Source organism: Podarcis gaigeae (assembly GCF_964106915.1).
Source record: "Podarcis gaigeae genome assembly, chromosome: 3".
Classification (NCBI taxonomy): Eukaryota; Metazoa; Chordata; class Lepidosauria; order Squamata; family Lacertidae; genus Podarcis; species Podarcis gaigeae.
The window spans coordinates 38836154-38859289 of NC_139680.1; the positions used below are offsets into that span (position 1 = coordinate 38836154).

The 23136-nt window shown below is 44.2% G+C and overlaps 1 protein-coding gene across 2 annotated transcripts in view; it reads left to right on the forward strand.

Annotated features, from left to right (window-relative positions):
• The first annotated feature begins 5775 nt into the window (after nucleotides 1–5775).
• The window catches only part of SENP6 (SUMO specific peptidase 6), a 49760-nt gene continuing 32399 nt past the window's right edge, over nucleotides 5776–23136 (forward strand). The window contains exons 1-6 of one of the 2 annotated variants that reach the window (XM_083730060.1): nucleotides 5776–6105; nucleotides 6175–6619; nucleotides 15321–15414; nucleotides 17674–17737; nucleotides 18351–18490; nucleotides 18929–19030. In XM_083730060.1, the coding sequence (XP_083586186.1) occupies nucleotides 6520–6619; nucleotides 15321–15414; nucleotides 17674–17737; nucleotides 18351–18490; nucleotides 18929–19030 (500 nt within the window). In that variant the 5' untranslated portion in view covers nucleotides 5776–6105; nucleotides 6175–6519. The remainder of the gene's footprint in view (nucleotides 6106–6174; nucleotides 6620–15320; nucleotides 15415–17673; nucleotides 17738–18350; nucleotides 18491–18928; nucleotides 19031–23136) is intronic. The other variant, XM_083730059.1, reaches the window with a different exon arrangement.

The following is a 23136-nucleotide window of genomic DNA, read 5'->3' on the forward strand; positions in this document are numbered from 1 at the left end:
TCCATCTGGGTGTGTATTGTCCACATTGACTGGCAGGGGCTCTCCAGGGTTTCAGACAAGTTTATTTCCTCCCTGGAGATGCCAAAAACTGAACGTTGGTACTAGAAGACCTTCTTCCACCTGCTCTTTGTGCAGAGGCTCTGTCCTTTCTGGCTAGGTTAGACTTTGATAAACTGATATTCGGTTCACTAACTTCCAGGGTTATTACTGCACTGTGCTCTATGTGGGACTGCCTTTGAAGACAAACTTGCAAAGACCTAAACTTTCAGTAGCACTAGGGATGACTGTCCAAAGAGAAAGCAAATTTATAGAAAGGCTTATTTTTTCATATTTCAGTATCTGTGGAAGAGACAGGCCTCTTACAGTGCAGTACAATCCTAGTCATGCCTTCTGATAAATGCATATGAATTTGGTGTGGCTTACTCCCAGGTTTGGGATTGTAATTTAACAAACAAAACAGGAATATGCTTCAGACATATAAACACAAGTGGCCTTTAAAACTTTGGGTGAAGAGTAGGGCAACCATATACTTTAGTCACCTTTGACTAGACTTAACCATCTGGGGTCCTTTACCTTTTTTTTACCTTATATATAAAACAAGCCTTATTTGAATGACTGTCCAGTCCAAGCCCCCTTCATGGATCACTGCCTTGCCGTGGCGAAGGGGCTTGAAGAACTCAGAGAAGCTATGAACTATGCCGAGCAGGGCACCCAAGATGAACAGGTCATAGTGGAGAGTTTTGACCAAACGTGATCAAAACCAGATGGGCAGCATCGAAATCAGATTGATTATATTCTCTGCAGCCAAAGATGGAGAAGCTCTATACAGTCAGCAAAAACAAGACCTGGAGCTGACTGTGGCTCAGATCATCAGCTTCTTATAGCAAAATTCAAGCTTAAACTGAAGAAAGTAGGAAAAACCACTGGGCCGGTAAGATACAATCTAAGTCAAATCCCTTATGAATACACAGTGGAAGTGAGGAACAGGCTTAAGGATTTAGATTTGGTGGACAGAATGCCTGAAGAACTATGGATGGAGGCTCGTAACATTATACAGGAGGCAGCAACGAAAACCATCCCAATGAAAAGGAAATGCAAGAAAGCAAAGTGGCTGTCCAATGAGGCCTTACAAATAGCGGGGGAGAGAAGGCAAGCAAAATGCGAGGGAGATGGTGAAAGATACAGGAAATTGAATGCAGATTTCCAAAGAATAGCAAGGAGAGACAAGAAGACCTTCTTAAACGAGCAATGCAAAGAAATAGAGGAAAGCAATAGAATGGGAAGAACCAGAGATCTGTTCAAGAAAATTGGAGATATGAAAGGAACATTTCGTACAAAGATTTCCATAATAAAGGACAAAAGTGGAAAGGACCTAACAGAAGCAGAAGACATCAAGAAGAGGTGGCAAGAATACACAGAGGAATTATACCAGAAAGAAATGGATGTCTCGTATACCCCAGGTAGTGTGGTTGCTGACCTTGAGCCAGACATCCTGGAAAGTGAAGTCAAATGGGCCTTAGAAAGCACTGCAAATAACAAGGCCAGTGGAAGTGATGGTATTCCAGCTGAACTATTTAAAATTTTAAAAGATGATGCTGTTAAGGTGCTACACTCAATATGCCAGCAAGTTTGGAAAACTCAGCAGTGGCCAGAAGATTGGAGAAGATCAGTCTACATCCCAATCCCAAAGAAGGGCAGTGCCAAAGAATGCTCCAACTACCGCACAATTGCACTCATTTCACACACTAGCAAGGTTATGCTTAAAATTCTACAAGGAAGGCTCAAGCAGTATGTGGACCGAGAACTCCCAGAAGTGCAAGCTGGATTTAGAAGAGGCAGAGGAACCAGAGACCAAATTGCAAACATGCGCTGGATTATGGAGAAAGCTAGAGAGTTCCAGAAAGACATCTACTTCTGCTTCATTGACTATGCAAAAGCCTTTGACTGTGTCGACCACGGCAAACTATGGCAAGTTCTTAAAGAAATGGGGGTGCCAGATCACCTCATCTGTCTCCTGAGAGATCTCTTATGTGGGACAAGAAGCTACAGTTAGAACTGGATATGGAACAACTGATTGGTTCAAAATTGGGAAAGGAGTACGACAAGGCTGTATTTTGTCTCCCTGCTTATTTAACTTATATGCAGAATTCATCATGCGAAAGGCTGGGCTGGATGAATCCCTAGCTGGAATTAAGATTGCCAGAAGAAATATCAACAACCTCAGATATGCAGATGACACAACCTTGATGGCAGAAAGTGAGGAGGAATTAAAGAACCTTTTAATGAGGGTGAAAGAGGAGAGCGCAAAATATGGTCTGAAGCTCAACATCAAAAAAACGAAGATCATGGCCACTGGTCCCATCACCTCCTGGCAAATAGAAGGGGAAGAAATGGAGGTAGTGAGAGATTTTACTTTCTTGGGCTCAATGATCACTGCAGATGGTGACAGCAGCCACGAAATTAAAAGACGCCTGCTTCTTGGGAGAAGGGCAATGACAGGCCTAGACAGCATCTTGAGAAGTAGAGACATCACCTTGCCAACAAAGGTTCGTATAGTTAAAGCTATGGTTTTCCCAGTAGTGATGTATGGAAGTGAGAGCTGGACCATAAAGAAGGCTGATCGCCGAAGAATTGATGCTTTTGAATTATGGTGCTGGAGGAGACTCTTGAAAGTCCCATGGACTGCAAGAAGATCAAACCTCTCCATACTGAAGGAAATCGACCCTGAGTGCTCACTGGAAGGACAGATTGTGAAGCTGAGGCTCCAGTACTTTGGCCACCTCATGAGAAGAGAAGACTCCCTGGAGAAGACCCTGATGTTGGGAAAGATGGAGGGCACAAGGAGAAGGGGATGGCAGAGGACAAGATGGTTGGATAGTGTTTTCGAGGTTACCAGCATGAGTTTGACCAAACTGCGGGAGGCAGTGGAGGACAGAGGTGCCTGGCGTTCTCTGGTCCATGGGGTCACGAAGAGTCGGACACGACTAAACGACTAAACAACAACAACAACAACCAGTCCAAGCCAGGATTAAGGATAAGAAAGAGCAGAGGCCTTGAAGCTGGCACTCAGCTCTCCGTTTTCACTATATTTAAATTATAGCTATTTAGTTAGCATATGCAGTTACACAAGCAACATCCTCTTTTTTGGTGATGCTTAAGTCAGTGTTTCCCAACCGGTGTTCCGCGGCACACTAGTGTGCCGCGAGACATTGCCTGGTGTGCCGTGGGAGGGAGGCGGGCGAGTCGGGCGGCGAGAGGCGGGGCGGCAGCGGCGAGCACACGCGGGGTGGCGAGCGAGCGAGCTCCCACATCCCATTGCCGCTCGCTTCGGCCGGCCGGCCCGTGCTCCGCGCTGGTGTCGGCAAGCCTTGCGCACCCTTTTGAGGACGCCCCGTGCTCGGCGCTGGTGTTGGCCAGCCTTGCGCACCTGGGGGACCTCCCCCCGAGAGCGCAAGGCTTGCGGGCGGCAGCTGGCAGCGCGGAGCACGGGGCGCCCTTCGGAGGACGCTCCGCGCTGGTGTCGGCCAGCCTTGCGCACCCGGGGGATCTCCCCCCAGGAGGGCAAGGCTTGCGGGCGGAAGCCGGCAGCACGGAGCATGGGGCACCCTTCGGAGGACGCCCCGTGCTCCGCGCTGGTGTTGGCAAGTCTTGCGCACCGGGGGATCTCCCCCCGGGAGCGCAAGGCTTGCGGGCGGCAGCTGGCAGCGCGGAGCACGGGGTGAACTTCGGAGGCTGCCCCATACTCCGCGCTCCGCGCTGGTGTTGGCCAGCCTTGCGCACCCGGGGGATCTCCCCCCAGGAGGGCAAGGCTTGCGGGCGGAAGCCGGCAGCACGGAGCATGGGGCGCCCTTCGGAGGACGCCCCGTGCTCCGCGCTGGTGTTGGCAAGTCTTGCGCACCGGGGGATCTCCCCCTGGGAGCGCAAGGCTTGCGGGCGGCAGCACGGAGCACGGGGCGCCCTTCGGAGGCCGCCCCGTGCTCCGCGCTGGTGTTGGCCAGCCTTGCGCACCCGGGGGATCTCCCCCCGGGAGCGCAAGGCTTGCGGGCGGCAGCTGGCAGCGCGGAGCACGGGGTGAACTTCGGAGGCTGCCCCATACTCCGCGCTCCGCGCTGGTGTTGGCCAGCCTTGCGCACCCGGGGGATCTCCCCCCAGGAGCGCAAGGCTTGCGGGCGGCAGCTGGCAGCACGGAGCACGGGGCGCCCTTCGGAAGACGCCCCGTGCTCCGCGCTCGTGTTGGCAAGCCTTGGGCACCCGGGGGATCTCCCCCCAGGAGCGCAAGGCTTGCGGGCGGCAGCTGGCAGCGCGGAGCACGGGGCGCCCTTCGGAGGCCGCCCGTGCTCCGCGCTGGTGTTGGCCAGCCTTGCGCACCCGGGGGATCTCCCCCCAGGAGCGCAAGGCTTGCGGGCGGCAGCTGGCAGCCGAAGGGCGCCCCGTGCTCCGCGCTCGTGTTGGCAAGCCTTGCGCACCGGGGGGCGCGTGGGGCGCCCTGAAACAGAGGGTTCCCCATGCTGCTGACTGTAGCCTGCCGCCCGACGCGCGGGGCGCCCTGAAGCAGAGCGCCCCTCGCGCCGGGCAGACATGGGCCAGCCCCACAAGCTCGGGGGACAGCGGGGAGGCGCAGCACCGCCATCCCACTGTTCCCCGACCTGGTTTTTTTTTTGGGGGGGGGAAATAAACGGGAAAAATTTCCTTTATTCCCCCCCCCCAAAAAAAAGTAGGTGCGTCCTATGGGACGGAGCGTCCTATGGGACGAAAAATACGGTACTTACTATTTCATAATAAAGTAATTATAAAATACTTTCTTTGTGTTTATTTGATGCCTATTAAAGAGAGTTACTTTATATATAGTCAATATAGGCACAGAGTTAATTTTTTAAACATTTTCTAATGGTGGTGTGCCTCGAGATTTTTTTCATGAAACAAGTGTGCCTTTGCCCAAAAAAGGTTGGGAAACACTGGCTTAAGTGCCCCTCTGCTAGCAGGGAGGAAACAATCTCCCTGACCATAGAATCATGGTATTGCAGAACTAGCAGATCAGGCAGCCTTGATTCTGGTATAAACTAATTGGAGTAATTAGAGCTATGTACTCCAAAATTGGGCAGATGTTTCCGCACTTTCAACTATAGCACATAATAACAGTTGAATAAGACACTATTCTATCCAGTAAAATTCAAGAATGTCATTTTGATACTCTGTATTTACTTGTATCCGTTATACCAGAAGGCATCTTGAGGGCAGGGTGTTGCACCTGCAACAGTCTTTTTTCTTTCTTTTTTAATAAACAAAACACACTGCATTGCTATACTTATGCCACTGGAAACATCCCATATTTTATCCTGTTCATGATGAGGCTGCTTTACTCAGCCCAGAGCCCATTGAACTGGGGTTGGCCTGGAGGTGGGGGGGGGGGGAGATGTTTCTAAATACCGGTAAATGTTTGTGCATGTATGTGTATATAAGGAAATGCCTTATGCATATAATGCTTAAAAATAAATGCTCTAATGCTTCAAAGGGAAAGGAGTGAGGAAAGCTTGCTTGCCCAACCAGGCACTCACCCTATCCCCCACCCTGAACAATTTCAAAGTTATTTCCTCGACTTCCCTCTGCTGATATGTTGTCGCCTTCTCCACATACTCTGCAGCTGCATGTGGGGGGAGAGAGCGAGCGAGCGAGCAAAGAAGAGAAAAGCCAAGGGGGCAACCCTGCTGCAACAGTGGCAAGCAGCCTCGCTCTGCTGCGGCCATTTTAAACATTTGGGGGGGGGGGGCGGCGGGAGGGATAGAGGTGTTGCGTTTTGCTTTTGCAAATGACGAACTACACCTTCTTTCTGTGTGCGTGTGTTTTAAGGGCTGGCCTCCTCCTCTGGAAAGGAGGGAGCGGAAAATAAATAAATAAATAGCGAGCGAGAGAGGTGGTGTGTTGAGCGGTGCATGTCGTCTTCGGGAGGCTGGCTTTCGCTCTGAGGGAAGGCATTGACCACAGCAGCAGCAGCAGCAGCAGCAGTAGCAACACGGGAGGGGCGGCTCGACCCGGTCGCTGCCGTCCATTCTTTCTCGCCGCCCCCGCCTTCGGGTGCCAGGCAGCGGAGAAGAAAGGGCAGCCGGCGTGGCTGCCGCCTTTCTCTCTCGCGGGGGCAAGCTTCGCTGACGCCGGACACCCAATAAGGGGAGGCAGCGGGAGAGAGACAGAGAGAGGGGGAAAGGGGCCGCCGCCGCCGCCGCCGTTTCTGGTCTACCGGCGTCTGTCTCTCTCCCTCCCCCCCCCCACCGCCCGCCATTGCAATAGGCGGTTGGCCGGTGAGGGGCATTGGAAGTCCCTTTCTCTCCTCCCCCCTCCGGCATCCAGTCGCCGAGCGTGCGCCGAGTGGGCCTCAGCCGCGGCGGAAGAGGCAGGCCGAAGCGGGAGGAACGAGGCCTAGTGCCGTAGCTGCGCCTCTTGAGGCGCCGGCGCCTGGGCACGAGAGGCAGCAGCTGCTCCCCGGGGGCGCGATGGTGTGAGGAAAGGGCTGGCCGAGCGAAGATGGCCGGCGGTGCTGGCGTCGGGGGCGGCGGTGTCGGGGGCGGAGGAGGAGTGGGCCGCAGCAGCGTCGGGGGCTCCAGACACAGCCTCTTCCTGGAGGGTGAGTTGGGTTTGTTTTATTATGGCAAGCGCCGGGAAGGGGGGGGAGCCCACCCAGGGTGGGCAGCCTAAGGACACCGCTTGCTTCCGAGTAGACGTGGAAAAAGAGAGGCTGGAGGTTCAGAAGGGGGTCGGCAGGTTTCCTCCCGCCCCGTTTGGGTGTGTGTGTGGCGGGGGGGGGGGGTATTTCCCATGCAGTTTCGAGGGCTTTCAAAGGGGAGCGTGTGTGTGTGTGTGTGTGTGTGTGTGTGTGGCGATGGGTGACTGGCAAAGGTGAATGTTTAGGGAGAAGCTCAAGCGGGTTTTACTTTTTTGTGTATGGCTGTTCGCTGTGGTCAGTTGCTAAGGGCAGTGGCCTGTTTTTCATCCTTCCACCTCATCTCCCCCCCCCCCCGCCGCTTCTTCGTATTTTCTATTTTAAAGGAAATTAGAAATGTCATGTTGAATATATTGGGAAGGAAGAACAGGTGGGTTGGTGGGAATCCTAACGTGGGAATATTGCCATGTAAGGTTTCTCTTTTTCTTTTCTTTCTCTCTCTCTCTGTGTTTTCATACCTGCTTCACTTGGAAAGGTAAGGGAACGACTTACCATATATAGAGCATGATCCTATACATATTGGTTGGGCCCACTGTGTTACTTCTAGCAAAGTGTAGATAGGGTTTTTAGACTTAATTAGTCCTATTTGTAAAAAGGTAGCTTTTGCAGCACTAAATGTATGAAGTACAGCAAAAAGTTTGCCAAGTACTCATATAATTCGTTCTAATATTGTTCTGTTTCTCTTTAGGGTACAGAGAGTTTAATGAATTGTGCAAGCATGATAGCTTTGCATCCTGTTTCCCCACAGTGATAATGCAACATGCTGTCTTCTAAAAAATACTTTATCTTGGAGATAGATTTCAAAGAATAGTTCCTCTCCTGTTATGCCTATTTTTAAATGGTAGTATGCATTTATACATCACATAATTAGAGAGATAATATATGTGATAATCCTGTCAAACATATTATTTTTAGTGTTTTGTTCCATAAATCAAATAGTACTGATGCTTCAAATTGAGAGATGGAGAATTATGAGTACAAGTTCATATGCTTTCTTTCATATTGATCTGTTAAGGGAAACACTAATTTATTATAATGTACAAAGAGCAAAATCAATGGCTAGAAAGTAATGTGAAGAATCTCTCCGATACAGTTCTTTGGATGGGTGATGTAGCAGTGCAGTGTCAGAAAATGACACTGCACAATTGATGCAAGCTGAAAGAAAAGGTTTAAGCTTGATCCACAAATGCAACTATCTACACTAGTGGGTGCTCAATATAGAAATGAATTTTACATGCACAGGAGCCTTTATTCACGTTGCTACTCACAAGAATGGTTGCATGTGTGAATTGAGTCTACCGCTGCCTGTTAAGAGTTGTGTGTTCCAAGTGAATGAAGGCTGCTTACATTTAATATTGCCAATATCTGCAGAAGCAGATTTATTATCAGGACAAAGAAACTGACTAGTTTCTGCTACCCTGCCACAGTAAGTTGCAGTACTGCTGTTTCCACATTTGCAATCCCATTTAATAGGTCAGGCTTGCACTCTTGCAACTGTGAATCAAGCTTAAACCTCTTTTAGCCAGCATCTGTAGTCTCCGCAAATTGGTTTGCTTGCTTAAATTGGCAAGATGATGAGGGTGTTGTTGTGATTCTCAAAGAAGTAATCCAGTTTGCTATTCCAGGCCGTATTCCTATGGGGCATTGTATTGCAGAGTCTTGGTAGGTGTTGTGAGGAATATTGTGGGGCAGTGATTTTCTCCTCAGTGAGATATTTCCTTTCCACATGAAAATCTGAAAGTGGACATATGTTGTCCCTGTTTAGATGTAATGTTCTCCATCTGATCGCTATGGTCCATCTTATCAGGCTAAGACTGAGTGTTGTGGCAGGAGTCTTTCCTCCCTTTGGTCACATTCCTTAATCCAAAACTTTCTGGGGTTTGTTAAACCACACTATTCCCTTACATCTAAATCAGAAAACAGAGGTTGAAGTGATGACTATAATTCTGGCTTGCTAACCAGAATCAAGCCATGACTTGCAGTTCTTTGAGAACGGTTTATTGGACTAATATTTTTAAAGTATTGACTGGGTCAGTAACAAGGATACTGAGTGCCAAGAACAGTTCAGAGTATGCCAGCATGGGACATATGCAGACAAAGCCATCTGTTGCAGATGTGCCATTATTGGTGATGGTGGTTAAGAACTATGACAACAAAAACAATAGTCTGGAATGTATGATAGGTGATTACTATTTAGATTACAAATTTATTTTATTAGTAATCTCATATATATGGGGTATGGCAGGCTTCTAGGTATTGCATTTATACACTATATTTCATTCAGTTCCAGTTAAACGAAATAGTGATTATTTTCAGTCGTGTGCTGAAGGTAGCTAAACAGAATCAAAGCATAAAATAATTACCTTAAATAAACACAAAGTAGAAAAGCAAGGCCTGTCCCTTGCTACTAAAATTTGACTATGTCAGGTGGCCACAGCAGGAGTTGCAAATGAAGGAAGTGCTTGGTCTGGTAGTTAGTGTTTTCTTTCACAAGAAAGGGCATGTTGGTATTCTTAAGCCCGATTAACAGTATTTTAAACTTCTACATCTATATAGTTTCTAGGAGATGGCATAGGTCTCAACTTGCACAGCTTTTCAGGCTATGAATACATTTTAGACTTAACTGAACAGTGCACACAATCATGTTATGGGAACATAGTTGCATGAACAAATTTTGACTATGATATGCGATGGTCCCTATCAAAGTGGCTGGGCCATCCAGTGTCAAGAACGTTAGGCATGTTTAATCCCTTCTTGCTATTGTTTCCAATGAATGATGTTCATTTCCAATAGGAATGAACAAAAATGAGGATTTGGGGCATCAGGATTTTGTCATAATTTTTTTTGTATAGAATAGAAGTGTGCATGCACACGAAAGCTCATACCAAGAACTAACTTAGTTGGTCTTTAAGGTGCTACTGGAAGGATTTTTTTTTGTTTTAAATAGAGTAAATGTATTTCTATATAATTCCCACAGCAAGCAAGCAATGACTTCTAGTGAGAATGAAACCATTTCTGTAGCAATTTCCTATCTTTTACTTTACTGAGCTGCTCCTGTTTATTTATTAATGTTTGCATTCTTTAATGACTTCTGTTGATTTCAAAAATTCAGTAGCTTTAAAGCATCACTGCACTTCTGAGTCTGTAAGGAACTTTTGATCATGGGGCACAGGATTCTGGGAAACCCTACATGTAATCAATTTATAAAACCAAGTTCCAAATGTTCTTTGGTACTTTAGTATGCCCAAGAAACGAAACATAGGATGGAGGGAGCTATGTAGATTGAAGCAGGTTCGCTTCTTTGTAGTCAGCATCACCAGGAGCAGGGAGCTAGTTTAGGAGCCCACTCTCATGATCTTTGAAAGCATCCCTTTTACTTCCTCTCAGAAACGTGAGCCAGTGTGGTGTAGTGGTTAAGAGTGGTAGATTCGTAATCTGGGGAACCGGGTTCGCATCTCCGTTCCTCCACATGCAGCTGCTGGGTAACTTTGCCCAGTACTCCTCTAAGTTTTAAAAAGGCTGCCTGGATTTGACCAAAGGCTCTGCTAGGCCCACACCCTAATCTCTGCAGTGGCTAACCAAAATCCTATGGCAAGGCCGCAACTAGAACATAGTCTTCTTTTGCTCATGATCCCCATCAGTGTGTTCAGAAGCATGCTGCCTCTGATACTAGAGATAATACAGCGCTATCATGACTAGTAACCATTGGTAGTCTTATTCTCCTGACTTTGGATGGCCTTGTACTTCTGACAGTGTCACTGGTCATGAATAATTTCCATTCTGAGGGCAGTTCAGGTGAAGGAACTATTTCCCCCTTATTCCCCTGCCTTTGCCACCAACCTAACAATATCTGAAACATATTTTCTGAGCTAGGTAAGTGGACGTGTGCTTTCCTCTTTAGCGCCTGGAGAGAATGCTCACTGTGGATAAACACAGGGCATGACTACATTTTGAAAAGCTAGTCTGCCGTAGGTAACAAACTTAATGATGGATGAGATCATACTTCATAATATGTAAAAGGAAAGATTTTTGTTGGTAGGATGAGTGGATCTTATATCTAAAAGAAAATGCAGTGTGTGTTTCACATCCCCCACCCCCTTTTTTTTATTCTCTGTGCTTGGTAATGTCTTCCCTAGCAACCATTTCACATTTTGGAAAACTGCTTCCCACTTTGAAAACCATGGCTTTATTACCATTCTCTGCAGTTTGTTGTACGGCAGTATTAATACACTTTGGACTAAAAACTGTTTATAGACAGACTTCCAAGGAGGCAAACAATTTCTAATATTTTCCCCTTAGATATATTTATTTCAGACTTAAGTGAATAAAAGGATTCCATTAGCACTTGCTCTGGTTTCAGTTTTGCCGCTCCTGCAGATTTTTTATCCCAGCTAGGACACTGAATGGCAAAGAAGTGAAATGGGCTCACTGTGGGGCAGGGTAGCTAAGAAAAAACACATCTGACAGTGTTCTCTCCACCCTCTGTGTTGTTTAGTAATAAGGACATCAGCAGTTAGAGAACAAGGTGGAAGCCGGTTTCTAATTTACATAAGATAATGTACTGAAGCATGATTAGGAGTTAAATATGACAGAGTGACCTCCCCCTCCAATTCTAAGCAGTTTTCTGCAAAGTCTCTCTTCTCAGTAGTGAAATATTCTGCTTTAGGATACTGTATGTTCTAGTACTGTATACTCAGGGCCAGCTTACCTGAAAGAGCACCTCCCCCCTTCTGTCCCGTGTTTCTGCATTGGCTCATCATTTAATCTCATGCTTCTATTTCCTGCAGTTTTATTAGGTCTTTTTATTTTGAGCCACTGGCTACCTAGTTCAAATTCCTTCTAGCCACCTGCTACTTTTATGCTTTGTGAAGTTTTTTCAGAGCTCCCATTTTTGCCTCCCTTCTGATTCTCTCACCCAGTGGTGGGTAGCCTGTGGCCTTGCATCATATGTCATGTGCTCACTGGGATGCTGTGTACCCATTGTTGCTCAATGAACCACCTCTCTGAGAACCACTTCCTCTTCCACATAAAGTGTATGCTTGGGAAAGGTGTCTACGGATGGGAGGGATTTGAATCAGCTTATATTTGAAGATGAATTTGCGCTTTCTGAAATAATAAGCAAACAAAAACACAGCCATCATTTGAAAGGTGCACTTCTCTGAATTTGGCAGTGCAGTTCGCCAGCCAAACAATATGTACCAAAATTCATATATTAGGGCGGTAAAGTATAATGCCTATATTAGTTAAAATAACATGATGCATCAAATTAGGGGAAATGCTTCAAGAATGTGTACATTAGGGTGCAACATTAGGGTGTACATTAGGGTGTACATTAGGCAAAATTGCATACAAAATATGTATACCGGTACATATGTATATGTACAGTGGTACCTCCATTTAAGAACAGTCCGGTTTAAGAACGATTCGGTTTACAAACTCCTCAAAACCAGAAATAGTGTCCTGGTTTTAAAACTTTACCTCGTTCTGAGAACGGAATCCGAACAGTGGAAGGGCACCAACGGTGGGAGGCCTCATTAGGGAAAGTGCGCCTTGGTATAAGAATGGACTTCCGGAACGGATTAAGTTCATAAACCAAGGTACCATTGTATTAGGAAAAACACACATTAAAATGCTGTTAAATTTTCATGAGGCTCTTTCTCCAGAAAAATCTGGATCTGATCTAGAGAGCTGAGTTTAAGATGGTAAAAATGAGAAACCGACTGAAACTGACATATTTGCCTATCCATAGTAGTGTTTCAGAACAGGAACAATGCAATTCTGCAGTGCTACAAACTGCTCACTTTTGGATCTGACCCCACATGACACCTGTACACCCAGCAGATTACCCTTGAGGGGATGCAGCCACTTTCCTTCATGTTTCTCTTTTTTTCTGAAACCATCTTTCCTCTGAGCTTTCTGTGTTTTAGTTTTTGTTTATCACATACCTCTAGACTGACCTGTGCTTGCTCCTGTATTCAGTTTAAATCACAGCCAGACTGACTCAATACTGTTTCTTCATAGAAGCTGGATTGTGAATTACTTTATTTCCTGAGTAGCTAAGCATTCTGAATCCTCACATTTAATTCAAATAATGATCATCAGATGATTTACCTGCATAAGTGCAATGCAATACAGAGTACATTTAGTTCTCAGCAGTAATTGAGGAACATGATGCTAATTCATATTCTAAAACAGTGGCGTTTTCTCTCTTTGCATTCCTAAGGTGGTATGCATGCTAAGGTGGTGTACATTCAGCTATTATATAGAACAGTGAGAGCTTCCTCTTCATTACTATTACCATGGCAGTAGTCCTGAACCAGCAGTTGTCGTTTTGATATATGTATGCACTAATGTGGATTGAAGAGTCTCAGTTGAGTGGTGAAAGTGAATAGCCCAGATGGAAACCAGTTACTATTCTAACAATGTTCCCTCCTAAGGATAAAATAAAGTACTGAAGAAGGGGACTGATTATTAAAACTAAAAAAATGTTATTGAAACAATGTGATTTGACACTGTGGAAGGAGGTATCCTTTTGTTATTATTTTTCTCTTGAAATGAAATCACAGTGGATATGTATATGTATTTTGCCTACTAAACATTTCTTTTAGCTATTAAGCAACAGCTGTATGTGCATCTGTTGCAGTAGTTGTTGGGAGCCAGTTTTTTCCCTTTCAGATACTGTTTAAAGTGCTACAGAAACCTGAAAACCTGGTTGATCAGAGACCACAGCAGGATAGAAAAATGATTATGTATATTATGGGTAATAATAGCTATGCAAGAGTGCTTCAGAATCTTGTAAAATTATCATATGTATGCAGCCTAATTTGCCATGGTTGCAGTGAGCAACTTTATTAAGCTAAAAGTACAAATTGTACAAAATACTTGGAGACTCTTTGATTTGTATGAGTCCCCAGGAAAAAGACATGTTTGAGGAAATGTTGGATTTTGCTGTTGTATAGATTTTTAAGAATACTTCATGAATGAATCTAATTGGGCATGAGAATGAATTTTATCTGTAGTGAGAGTCATATGAATTTAATTTCAAAATCTGAAATAGCACTGTAATGTACTTGAAACACTGCTTTTGTGGTAAATTGCAAGAATTATAAGATATATTAATTAACCCTGATATTGTAAAAGACAGTGGCATCGCAGATAAAAATACATAGAGTGAATATTCTTTTGGAAGTTTTTTGGATGCCACATATAGTCCCAACTAGTGTGGAGTGCCCAGTGCTGCCCATAAATTTTTAGAAACCAAAAATATATTGTGATTTTTAAATGGATGGTATAATTTGTGAGTTTGGATCCATTGTGCCCAAATCTGGGTGAAATTACACTGAAGTCACATTTTTGTCCGCCATTTTGATTCAAAATGGTGCCCAACAGAGACTTCTATCCCCATCTCGAGAATCCTCATGTTGAATTTGGTGAGAATATTTTGAGAGGCAATCAAACCTATGCCCCCAAACAGGCAAAGTCACACCAAAGTGATGTTTTGGTCAACCATCTTGATTCAAAATAGTGGCCAGCATCCAAATGGGGATAAAGGCCACCACCTTCAACCTTATACTGAGTTTGGCAACAGTATCTCAAGAGGCATCTGAACACATAGAAAACAAGCAGACAAACCATTTAGCAAAATACATACAGTGGTACCTCGGGGTTACAAACACTTCAGGTTACGAACTCCGCTAACCTGGCAGTAGTACCTCGGGTTAAGAACCTTAGCATGAGAACAGAAATCACACGGTGGTGGAGCAGCGGCAGCGGGAGGCCCCATTAGCTAAAGTGGTATCTCAGGTTAGGAACGGTTTCAGGTTAAGAACGGACCTCCAGAACTAATTAAGTTCGTAACCAGAGGTACCACTCTAGTAGAGATAGAGAGCATTGTTGGTGACACTGAAATGGAAGAATCCCAGTACCTTTTGGAACCGCCATTGTTTAGCAGTGTAGTCTTGGCAGTTGTACCACCCCAGTTTTTAAGAAAAAAATGATATCCCCTCCACAGAAAAGTCTGTAAATACCACATTAGAGTTTTCAAGCATTTTGTGCAGCGCTGTGAGTTCTATGATTATCATTTGGAAGCAGATGTGGATCAGCCTTTTAGACCCATTAAGTTCTAGCAGTTATTTTGTCATTAAACCTGCTACAATAAAATGTTCCACTGTTCACCAAAATAAACCTTAAAGTTTTTATTGAAATAACACTGTTAAACATAACTTGCTTTTTAAAAACCTTCTCATGACAGTAACGGAATTCAGAGTGTAACTAAACATTATTGCTATCATCAACATTATGTTCCTGACTTTGGTTTACATCAAGAGAGAAGGACCTCAGGCCCTGGGGTGACATGGGATCCTCCAAGCTTCTCTATTTGGCCCTCAAGACTTTCCCAGGTTTTGCACCTCCCTGGCCCTGTTCTGCACCCTCCTTAAGTGGTTGTTTCAAATGTTCCAAGGCTGATAAATAGAAAAGTAAAATAGTGTTTAAAGTATTGTCTTGCGATCTGTCAGCTAAATAGTGGAATTGTTAGCTGTAATTTTTCCTTTCTTAGTATGTGTTGCTTGGATCCTGAACTGATTTTAACTTATTTTTGTTTCAGCTTTGGATACATCACAGTCCAAGCGAGATGGAGGTTTCAAAAATACCTGGGGCTTTAATTGTTCAGACGAAAGTGAAGGAGATGCAGAAAAAGAGTAAGGATACCTTAATCTAGGCTACAGAAAGTAAAATGTGGAACGTTACAGTAATTTGAAAACTGAGCACCCCTTCAATTCTAATTCTCTAAAGTGGAAGTGTTCTAGAGGGTCACTAATTCATACGCACAAGAGGGTCACATTCATGTAAGGTTTTTCTCAGGCTAGTTATTGCCTAAAGATGTTACGGATTATTCCAGAAGCAAATAGTAGGTTTCTTATTTTTAATCTTTAATAACTAGAATCTTGGGGAATTAATTCAGTTATGGAGCCTACCTAGCTCAGGTTAAAACAATCGAGTCAGGAACATTTGAAATCTTTTAAATAGCAAAATAATTCAATTTTTTTTGGCACTTCTTCTAGAATAAAAAAACTTGAAGGTCATATAGAAACTTCATTACATGCATGCTGTTATGTGTCTCTTGAGATGGCTTTCCACCCTACCCTGTCCTATTTACCTAAACTGAAGACTACTGTCTTGCAAACTTCTTAGTTTGGAGTCTTATAAAAATCCTGGCTTGGAAAGTTTATAGACAACAAATTCTTCCATTCACTTATCTCCTACAACACTATATATTTATGGGAGTATATCATTTTTTGAATTTTACTGATTGGGGATGAGTGGTAGACTGACATTCAGCCTCCTTGCTTAATAGACTGGTGGAGAAGAGTTATGGAACAACTACTGGTAAGCGAGCTAATTATTTTTGTTAACAATATAATTGGATTTGGTCTCATGAACGTTTAAAAATACTAATACAATACCAGGGTGAAAAAGTGACAAGTGAAACATAACAACAGATAGCTGGATCTCACGCAAAGGATAGGTGATTCTTTTTCTCTCACAAATCTCATAGTCAGGTGTGTTCTATACCATATGACACTTTCCTCAGAGAGATAATCCTGTAAATAGGAAGACATTTATACTTATGAAGTTTGGCATTTGTGTGTATAGGCCAGTGTACACAATGACTTCCTGATGTGTGCACATGGTAACATATGCTGTACATCTCCGGTGATTGCGTGCACATTTTTCTTATATTAGGATCATTCCTTTAAAAAAAAAAAAGGTCATGTTTGAAGCAGTCATGACATCCCCTTCTAATATACCACAGTTGGTACTCATTTTGGGTGCTTCAGTTTCAGAATAATAGTACTTATTTGTGCACTGTGCTGCTAATTAACAAAAAGAATTTTGTGTTTTTATTTTCAGTAACTTTCTTGCAGACTTCTAATGTTTGTGTTTGCTCTTGCCCAGGTTCTAGTGCTTCATTTCCACCATCCTTTTATACTGCAATTATTTAGAAAAGTAAGGAACCTAAATCATAGCATAGATGCAGAGAATTGTTTAGTATCAAAGTTTAGGAACAGTGGATGTTCTAGGCCCAAGTGGTTGTATCAACTGGATCTTGAAACCCAGTTTCTGTTGAGATAACAATGGAACCTTTTCCCAAGAATGCAAGAACTGACTTAGTAGGATGAGATCAGCATGTTTTTGCGGCCCCCCCAAAAAGTCCGCTAAAAACTGAGCATGCTGTAGCCATGGAAGGTTGAGTGACAGATAAAACAAAAGGGGTAGGAAGTGGAATGGCAGAATCCTGGACAGAAGCACTCTTACTGGGATACAAGGATGCATTTTTCTGCAGTTTCCACTTGTATTAATTCTATTCTTCCCTTGTAAATGCAATGGATGTAATAACTCTGGGAGGAATACTATTTTTTCTAGGTACCTAGTATGGTGCCAAGAAGATTTACTGTATATTCCAAAAACAGAAGCACAACCTTCAGTGTGAAATACTTTGATCTACACACAAATGGTTAACAGCTACACATTTATTGCTGAGCATTCTGAAGAGAATCATATTTCGATTTACTGCTAAATTGTACTGCCTCTTTACAAGCAAATGTTCTGGTTACAAAATTAGTTTCAGGTCTAGATCTCAAATTCTGTGTTTGCTTAGAACAATGTCCATAAAATCCATACAAAAGTGGTACTGTGAAGCCATCTGCTAAAGTAATTCTACATATTACCAGGTTTGTAATACTATTACTGACATTGTATTTCCCCCTGTCTTTTGTATACACTTTATTTTGAGGCAAACTAGCACCAAAATATTTTAGAGGAAAGCGTAAACCACGTGATTGTTTAACAGATTGAGAAAACATTACTTGGACCTTTTTGCAGTAGTTGTTGAAACCCTGTTTGCTATTATTGAATTACAATATACATATTTTGTTTCCTGTTCTTTGCCTGTTAAGTGAAGCCAGTCTGCTGACTGTGGATGAGAGTGATGGAAGCTGCAGTCCCACTGGTGGGAAAAAAGTGAGTATTTATCAAATATAATGTACATGAAAATGCATATTTTATATTTCACATTGAGTGAAACATTTCAGTATGTCAATTTTTAAAAAAGAAGTTCTAATATGAGGAGGTGACTGCTACAAACTAATGCAGTGTGTATGCCGCTAAAAACAGAGCACACACATGCTTTCTTAAACTTTATCAGCAACTTACTATATGGCCTTGCAGCTTTGAAGCTTTGGCAAAGTGGAACTTTTGGCTTCTTGTGTGTGTGTAAAAACAATAAACAATCATTGTTTTCCTGCAAAGGAACATAGTAAATCACTACATTCTCTCACATTTAAAGTTTGCAACATAATTCATCTGACCACCAGTTTCATTTGTATTATTATCACAGGTGGCAACTGTTTGTGTGGGAGTTCTGTTCCTGGCCCCCAAGTGCGTTGGCAGAGTGTGCATGACCCCATCCCCATCCCCTGTTCTGTCCTCTTCCAGGTCCAAAAGGACTTTTGTGTTGGCTGTAGGTGTTTGGAGGATTGAGAATATCTTAGTATTTGAAAGCTTAATAAAAATGTAAAATGTCTCCATCTGAGAGCTGCTGCTTTGCAGATTAAGCTTTTGCTAATTGTTTCAGGTGCTGCGATTTCACTCAGGAACTATTGGTGCCAGAGGTGATTCTATGAGAACATATGCTAGACGAAGCAAAATTGAACCTGGTGTTTTAAGAGTAACCCCAATTGGACTCAACATGTTGGGAAGCAGCAAGAAATTGAGGTATAGTGATTCCTAATAGACTAAAAATTATTTAGTAAATGGCTTGTTTCTGGGGGAAATAGTGATTGTGAGAATTCTGCTTGTGAAAAGGACCTTAAGTTTGTTACATTTGCACCTTTGAAAAATAGATTTAGATGCTCTATCTGTAATATCCAAGTGTTGTTGTGGACTAAGATCTGGAATCTTGACCATGATGGACTATGATGCTCTATGGAGAAGAAGGATTGCACCCACTAGTTGCAAATAACTCATCATTTCTTGCTGCAGCTGGCTAATCAAAAGTGTCAGTGTAACTATGATTAGGTAGCATAGTGGAAGTGCTGATTCAGGTATCACTTAGAAAGTGAAGTAATGGAGGAGTTTCTCTAAGCAGACTTATAATTCTTTCCATGCTGTGAATTTTAACATTTTTTTCTTATCTGTTTTTTCTGTTTGCAGTGAAAATGTTCAAAATAGTCCTTGTTCCGCAACAGTAGTACAAGCTAGACGCTGTCACCATGCTCATGCACAAACATCTTTAGTAAAAACAGCAGCACAAAGGTAAGACTTAAAGGACATACTTAATTTCTCTTGTGAAAAAAACAGCTTTGTATGCTGTGGGTCTTTCTTTAAATATCTGCTTAGAATGGAGTAGTGTTGGGGGGACGGATCATGCACACCTCTGTGGGGAAAGAGTTCCACAAATTGGAACCACCATAGAAAAGGCCTTGTCTATAGCACCAACCAAGCAAATTGTCCTAACAGGTGGCCACATGAGTAGTGCCTCTGAGGCAGGTCTCGGTGCCCAGGCAAGTTCATATAGGTAAAGGTGGTCCTTCAAATAATTATCCCAAATAATTTAGGGCTTTAAAACCAAAACCAGCATTTTGATTTGGGCTCAGAAACTGGTAACCAGTGCAGCTGGTACAGAATCAGTGCCATACTCTGTTAATCTTGCTCCCACTTACAGGGCAGCAGTATTCTGCACCAGTCGAAGCTTCCAAACAGTCTTCAATGGTGCCCTTGTTGATTGCATCACCTAAGGCATGGCTTTGAGGCAGGGCCTGATATCTCTAACTAAGATTATAGCTGGCATATCAACTGAAGTTGAGGAAAGGCACTCCTAGTCAAATATCCCACCTGTGCTTCCACAGTGAGTGTTGAGGACAGGAGAAGCCCCACTGGTAGTATAATTGTGCTGATTCCTCCTTCCAGATTGGCTGGTTTTCTAACCCAGAGCTTCATCCTGTTTTTCCCTTATCCAAATGCAAAAGTATAGAACAGCTAAAGACTCGCATTAAATGCGCACAACAAAAACAGGTTGGGTGTAGACTTGTGAAACACTACTTGATGAGAAAAAGGATCTATCAGAAAATATTACAGACCTTACAAAAATGTAGAAACTTTGAAAAAGGGTAGTGCTGCCATAGTGGGTTCATCATGTGCTGAAACAGCACAAAAGTCACTTAGATTATCTGAGACTTTAAATTGTATGTATTGCAACCAGTCTAAGAGGTTCTAGAATATTTTGTTCCTTATCTGGCTAGGGGCAAAGATAGAGTAAGTGAATTAGGGTCTTTTCTAGACCAAGTAAGTGGTACGTAGTATAACTGCATGGCGCCCAATGAGTTGTACTTCTAAGGCAGCCACAATGAAACTTCACTGGGGAATAAAGACACCGCATCTCTTGTCATCTTTTACTTACTTCTGTCCTACTTGTATTATTTATGGGTCAACCCATACATGGAACTCTCCGTTGTTGAAGCTTTGAGTTTTCACCAACTTACAGTACTCATTTAACAATCTAGAAGAAGAAATATTTTGAGCACTGAAGGTCCACCAAGCTCAGTCTGCTTACTGTGTCTGTGGTGTAGGTTTTTCATCTATACCTTTCCTTACCCTGACTGAATCACAAATTTGGATATTGTATGATAATATGCCAGGTCCTGAACTTGTTAACCACACTTGAGCCTTAATCTAAAGTCTGACCTTGTGAACCTCAGATATGGGGGCGGGGGGGGGGCAGTGACATGGAAATTTGATAAATAAAATAAAAATGTTTCTTATTTAAAGTCTGGTTGATTGTGCAGTCTTCCTACTGCACCATGGGTTTTAATAGTGCATTTCTTAAGGAATCAAGGTTTGGACTTTGAGGGAAATAGTTTTGAGTTTTGCTTTCCTTGATGAGGTTTTTTTGGTGAGACAGAAGCTCTCAAACTTTATGTGGAGGATGGCGAAGAAGTAATAGAATATACCCTCCTCTTCTTATGTATATTTTTAGAAACTAAAATAAAGTTAACAGCCCTCATGTACCCACCCCACCCCCCACAATTCCATGCTTATACCATGTAAATAATGCAGTCAGACATTAAGTTTGTAAATAGTTTAAAATTTAGGTAACTACGCCCTATCTTAACAGATTTTCCCAAAGTGAGCCATGGGTAGCAGCCTAGGACTTGCCGATCAGAAGGTCGGCGGTTCAAATCCCCGCGACTTGGTGAGCTCCCATTACTCGGTCCCTGCTCCTAGGCTCTGTGGTTTAACCCACCCTGCCAACCTAGCAGTTTGAAAGCATGTCAAAGTGCAAGTAGATAAATAGGTACTGCTCCAGCGGGAAGGTAAACGGTGTTTCCATGCGCTGCTCTGGTTCGCCAGAAGTGGCTTAGTCATGCTGGCCACATGACCCAGAATCTGTCTGCGGACAAACACCGGCTCCCTCGGACCATAGAGCAAGATGAGCACCACAACCCCAGAGTCGGTCACTACTGGACCTAATGGTCAGGGGTCCCTTTACCTTTACCTTTAAATAGATCTACTCTAGGCATGACCAAGCCTGGATTCAACCCACAGAAAAGCAGAGTGAAACATTCAGAGTGAAATTTTTCTTTTCCAAATGATATATTCCTGATAAGAGTTTCAGTAAGATTAACAAAACTTATCTTCTCCAATCCCCAAATTTGCATCTGTCAGAGTTGCCTCTAGGTCCCAGCTCACAGAGGACCAACGCTAGTCAGCAATAACGTATAAAAGTCTTTATTGAAGATTAGTTTCCATTTCCAAACCGCAGCGTGCAACTCTACGTCTTAGAACCTAGACTGGCGAAGCTCCATCTGAGTCTCCGCCTCCTAGACACCAGTTTAAGACTCTAGCCTTACTCCACCTCTTCCGTTGTTCTTTCCTCCTCTGGGTCCTTCTGCCCCCTGGGGTTTCCTCCTTTCTGGACTCTTCTGACGCTGACCCCCCTGAGTCTTGCCCCTCCTTCCGGCGGGCTTTAGGACCTGGCTCCCTATCCGGGCTACCTGCTGTGCCGCTCGCCTGTACATTTGAACTTGGCGCGCACGCCCAGCCGGTAACTTTCCTTTTGACCGTTTCCCCGCTCTCTGATGGAGGCGTGGTCAATCCTGACTCATCTTCTCTCGCTGGTGGTGAGAACACTGGTCCCGATGCCTGGGACTCCTCCCCCCCCCACTGCGCTCTGGTGGGGAAGCTGGTCCTGATTTCCAACTGCTGCTCTGGGAGTCCCCGCTGGCCCCTTCCTTCTGGGGTTTCCCCCTTGGCACCCCCCTTGCCCTGGCCATCGGCGCTCCCTTCTGTGAATCTTCCGATTCGCTGGAGAGGCTCATGGAATCCCTCTGACCACTGTCACCGCCTACGCTCCCCTCGGATTCCTCCCCATCGCTCTCCATTTCCTCCCTCTCCTGTGCCTCTGCTCCTGAGCCCCTGACAGCATCATATATTGCTTTTGTGACTTGAGGTTTGGTTGCCTATGCAGCTCGAATGCCATATTTAGAAAGTTTTTAAAATGTTTTTTTATGAAGAGGCAAAAGGATAAATATTTTTAAAATGGCAACTTTGTCAAATGTGAATACACCATTGCCAGACATTTTGGAATAGAAGTGTTACTTTGTTCAGATTTTTAAAATGCTAAATACCTGTCTTAGAAACGTGGTATGTAGAGGCTAAGGGAATGGAAACTGACAGAGTACGGTGCAAGGCTTTGAAAAAGGATGCAGGTGTAGGAAGCAGAGGTTGAAAAGATAAGACAAGATGGGAACTAAACAAAATAAAGATGGCAAAGCCTGGGAATAAGATGGGGATGTTGAGGCTCAAATAGGCATACTCCATTGTGCCTACCGTATTTTTCGCCCCATAGGACGCACTTTTTCCCCTCTAAAAATGAAGGGGAAATGTGTGTGCGTCCTATGGGGCGAATGCAGACTTTCGCCGACCCCTCTCACTCTCCAGGCTTCGCGCAGATCTCCGCAAGCCGTGGGAACCCACGCTGGGCTCCTGCGGCTTGCGGAGAGTTGCCTGCATGCCGAAGGCAGCGCGCCCATACTTCGTGCACCTCTCCGCAAGCTGCGGGAGCCCTGCGCTGGGCTCCCGTGGCTTACGGAGAGTTGCCTGTTCTGGGGGCTGGGGTCGGGAGAAGCTCGGGCTTCCCCCACCCCAGCCCCGCGCCTGGGGGGGGGGGGAAATACATTTTCCCCCTTTATTTCCCCCCCAAAAAAACTAGGTGCGCTTTATGGGACGGTGCGTCCTATAGGGCGAAAAATACGGTAATTATTTAATCCTTAATTATTTAATCCTATTTTTACCAAACTTTTCTACAAACCCAACCATGTGAACATGTGGGCCTTGCTGCCCAACATGGATATTCCTTTTCA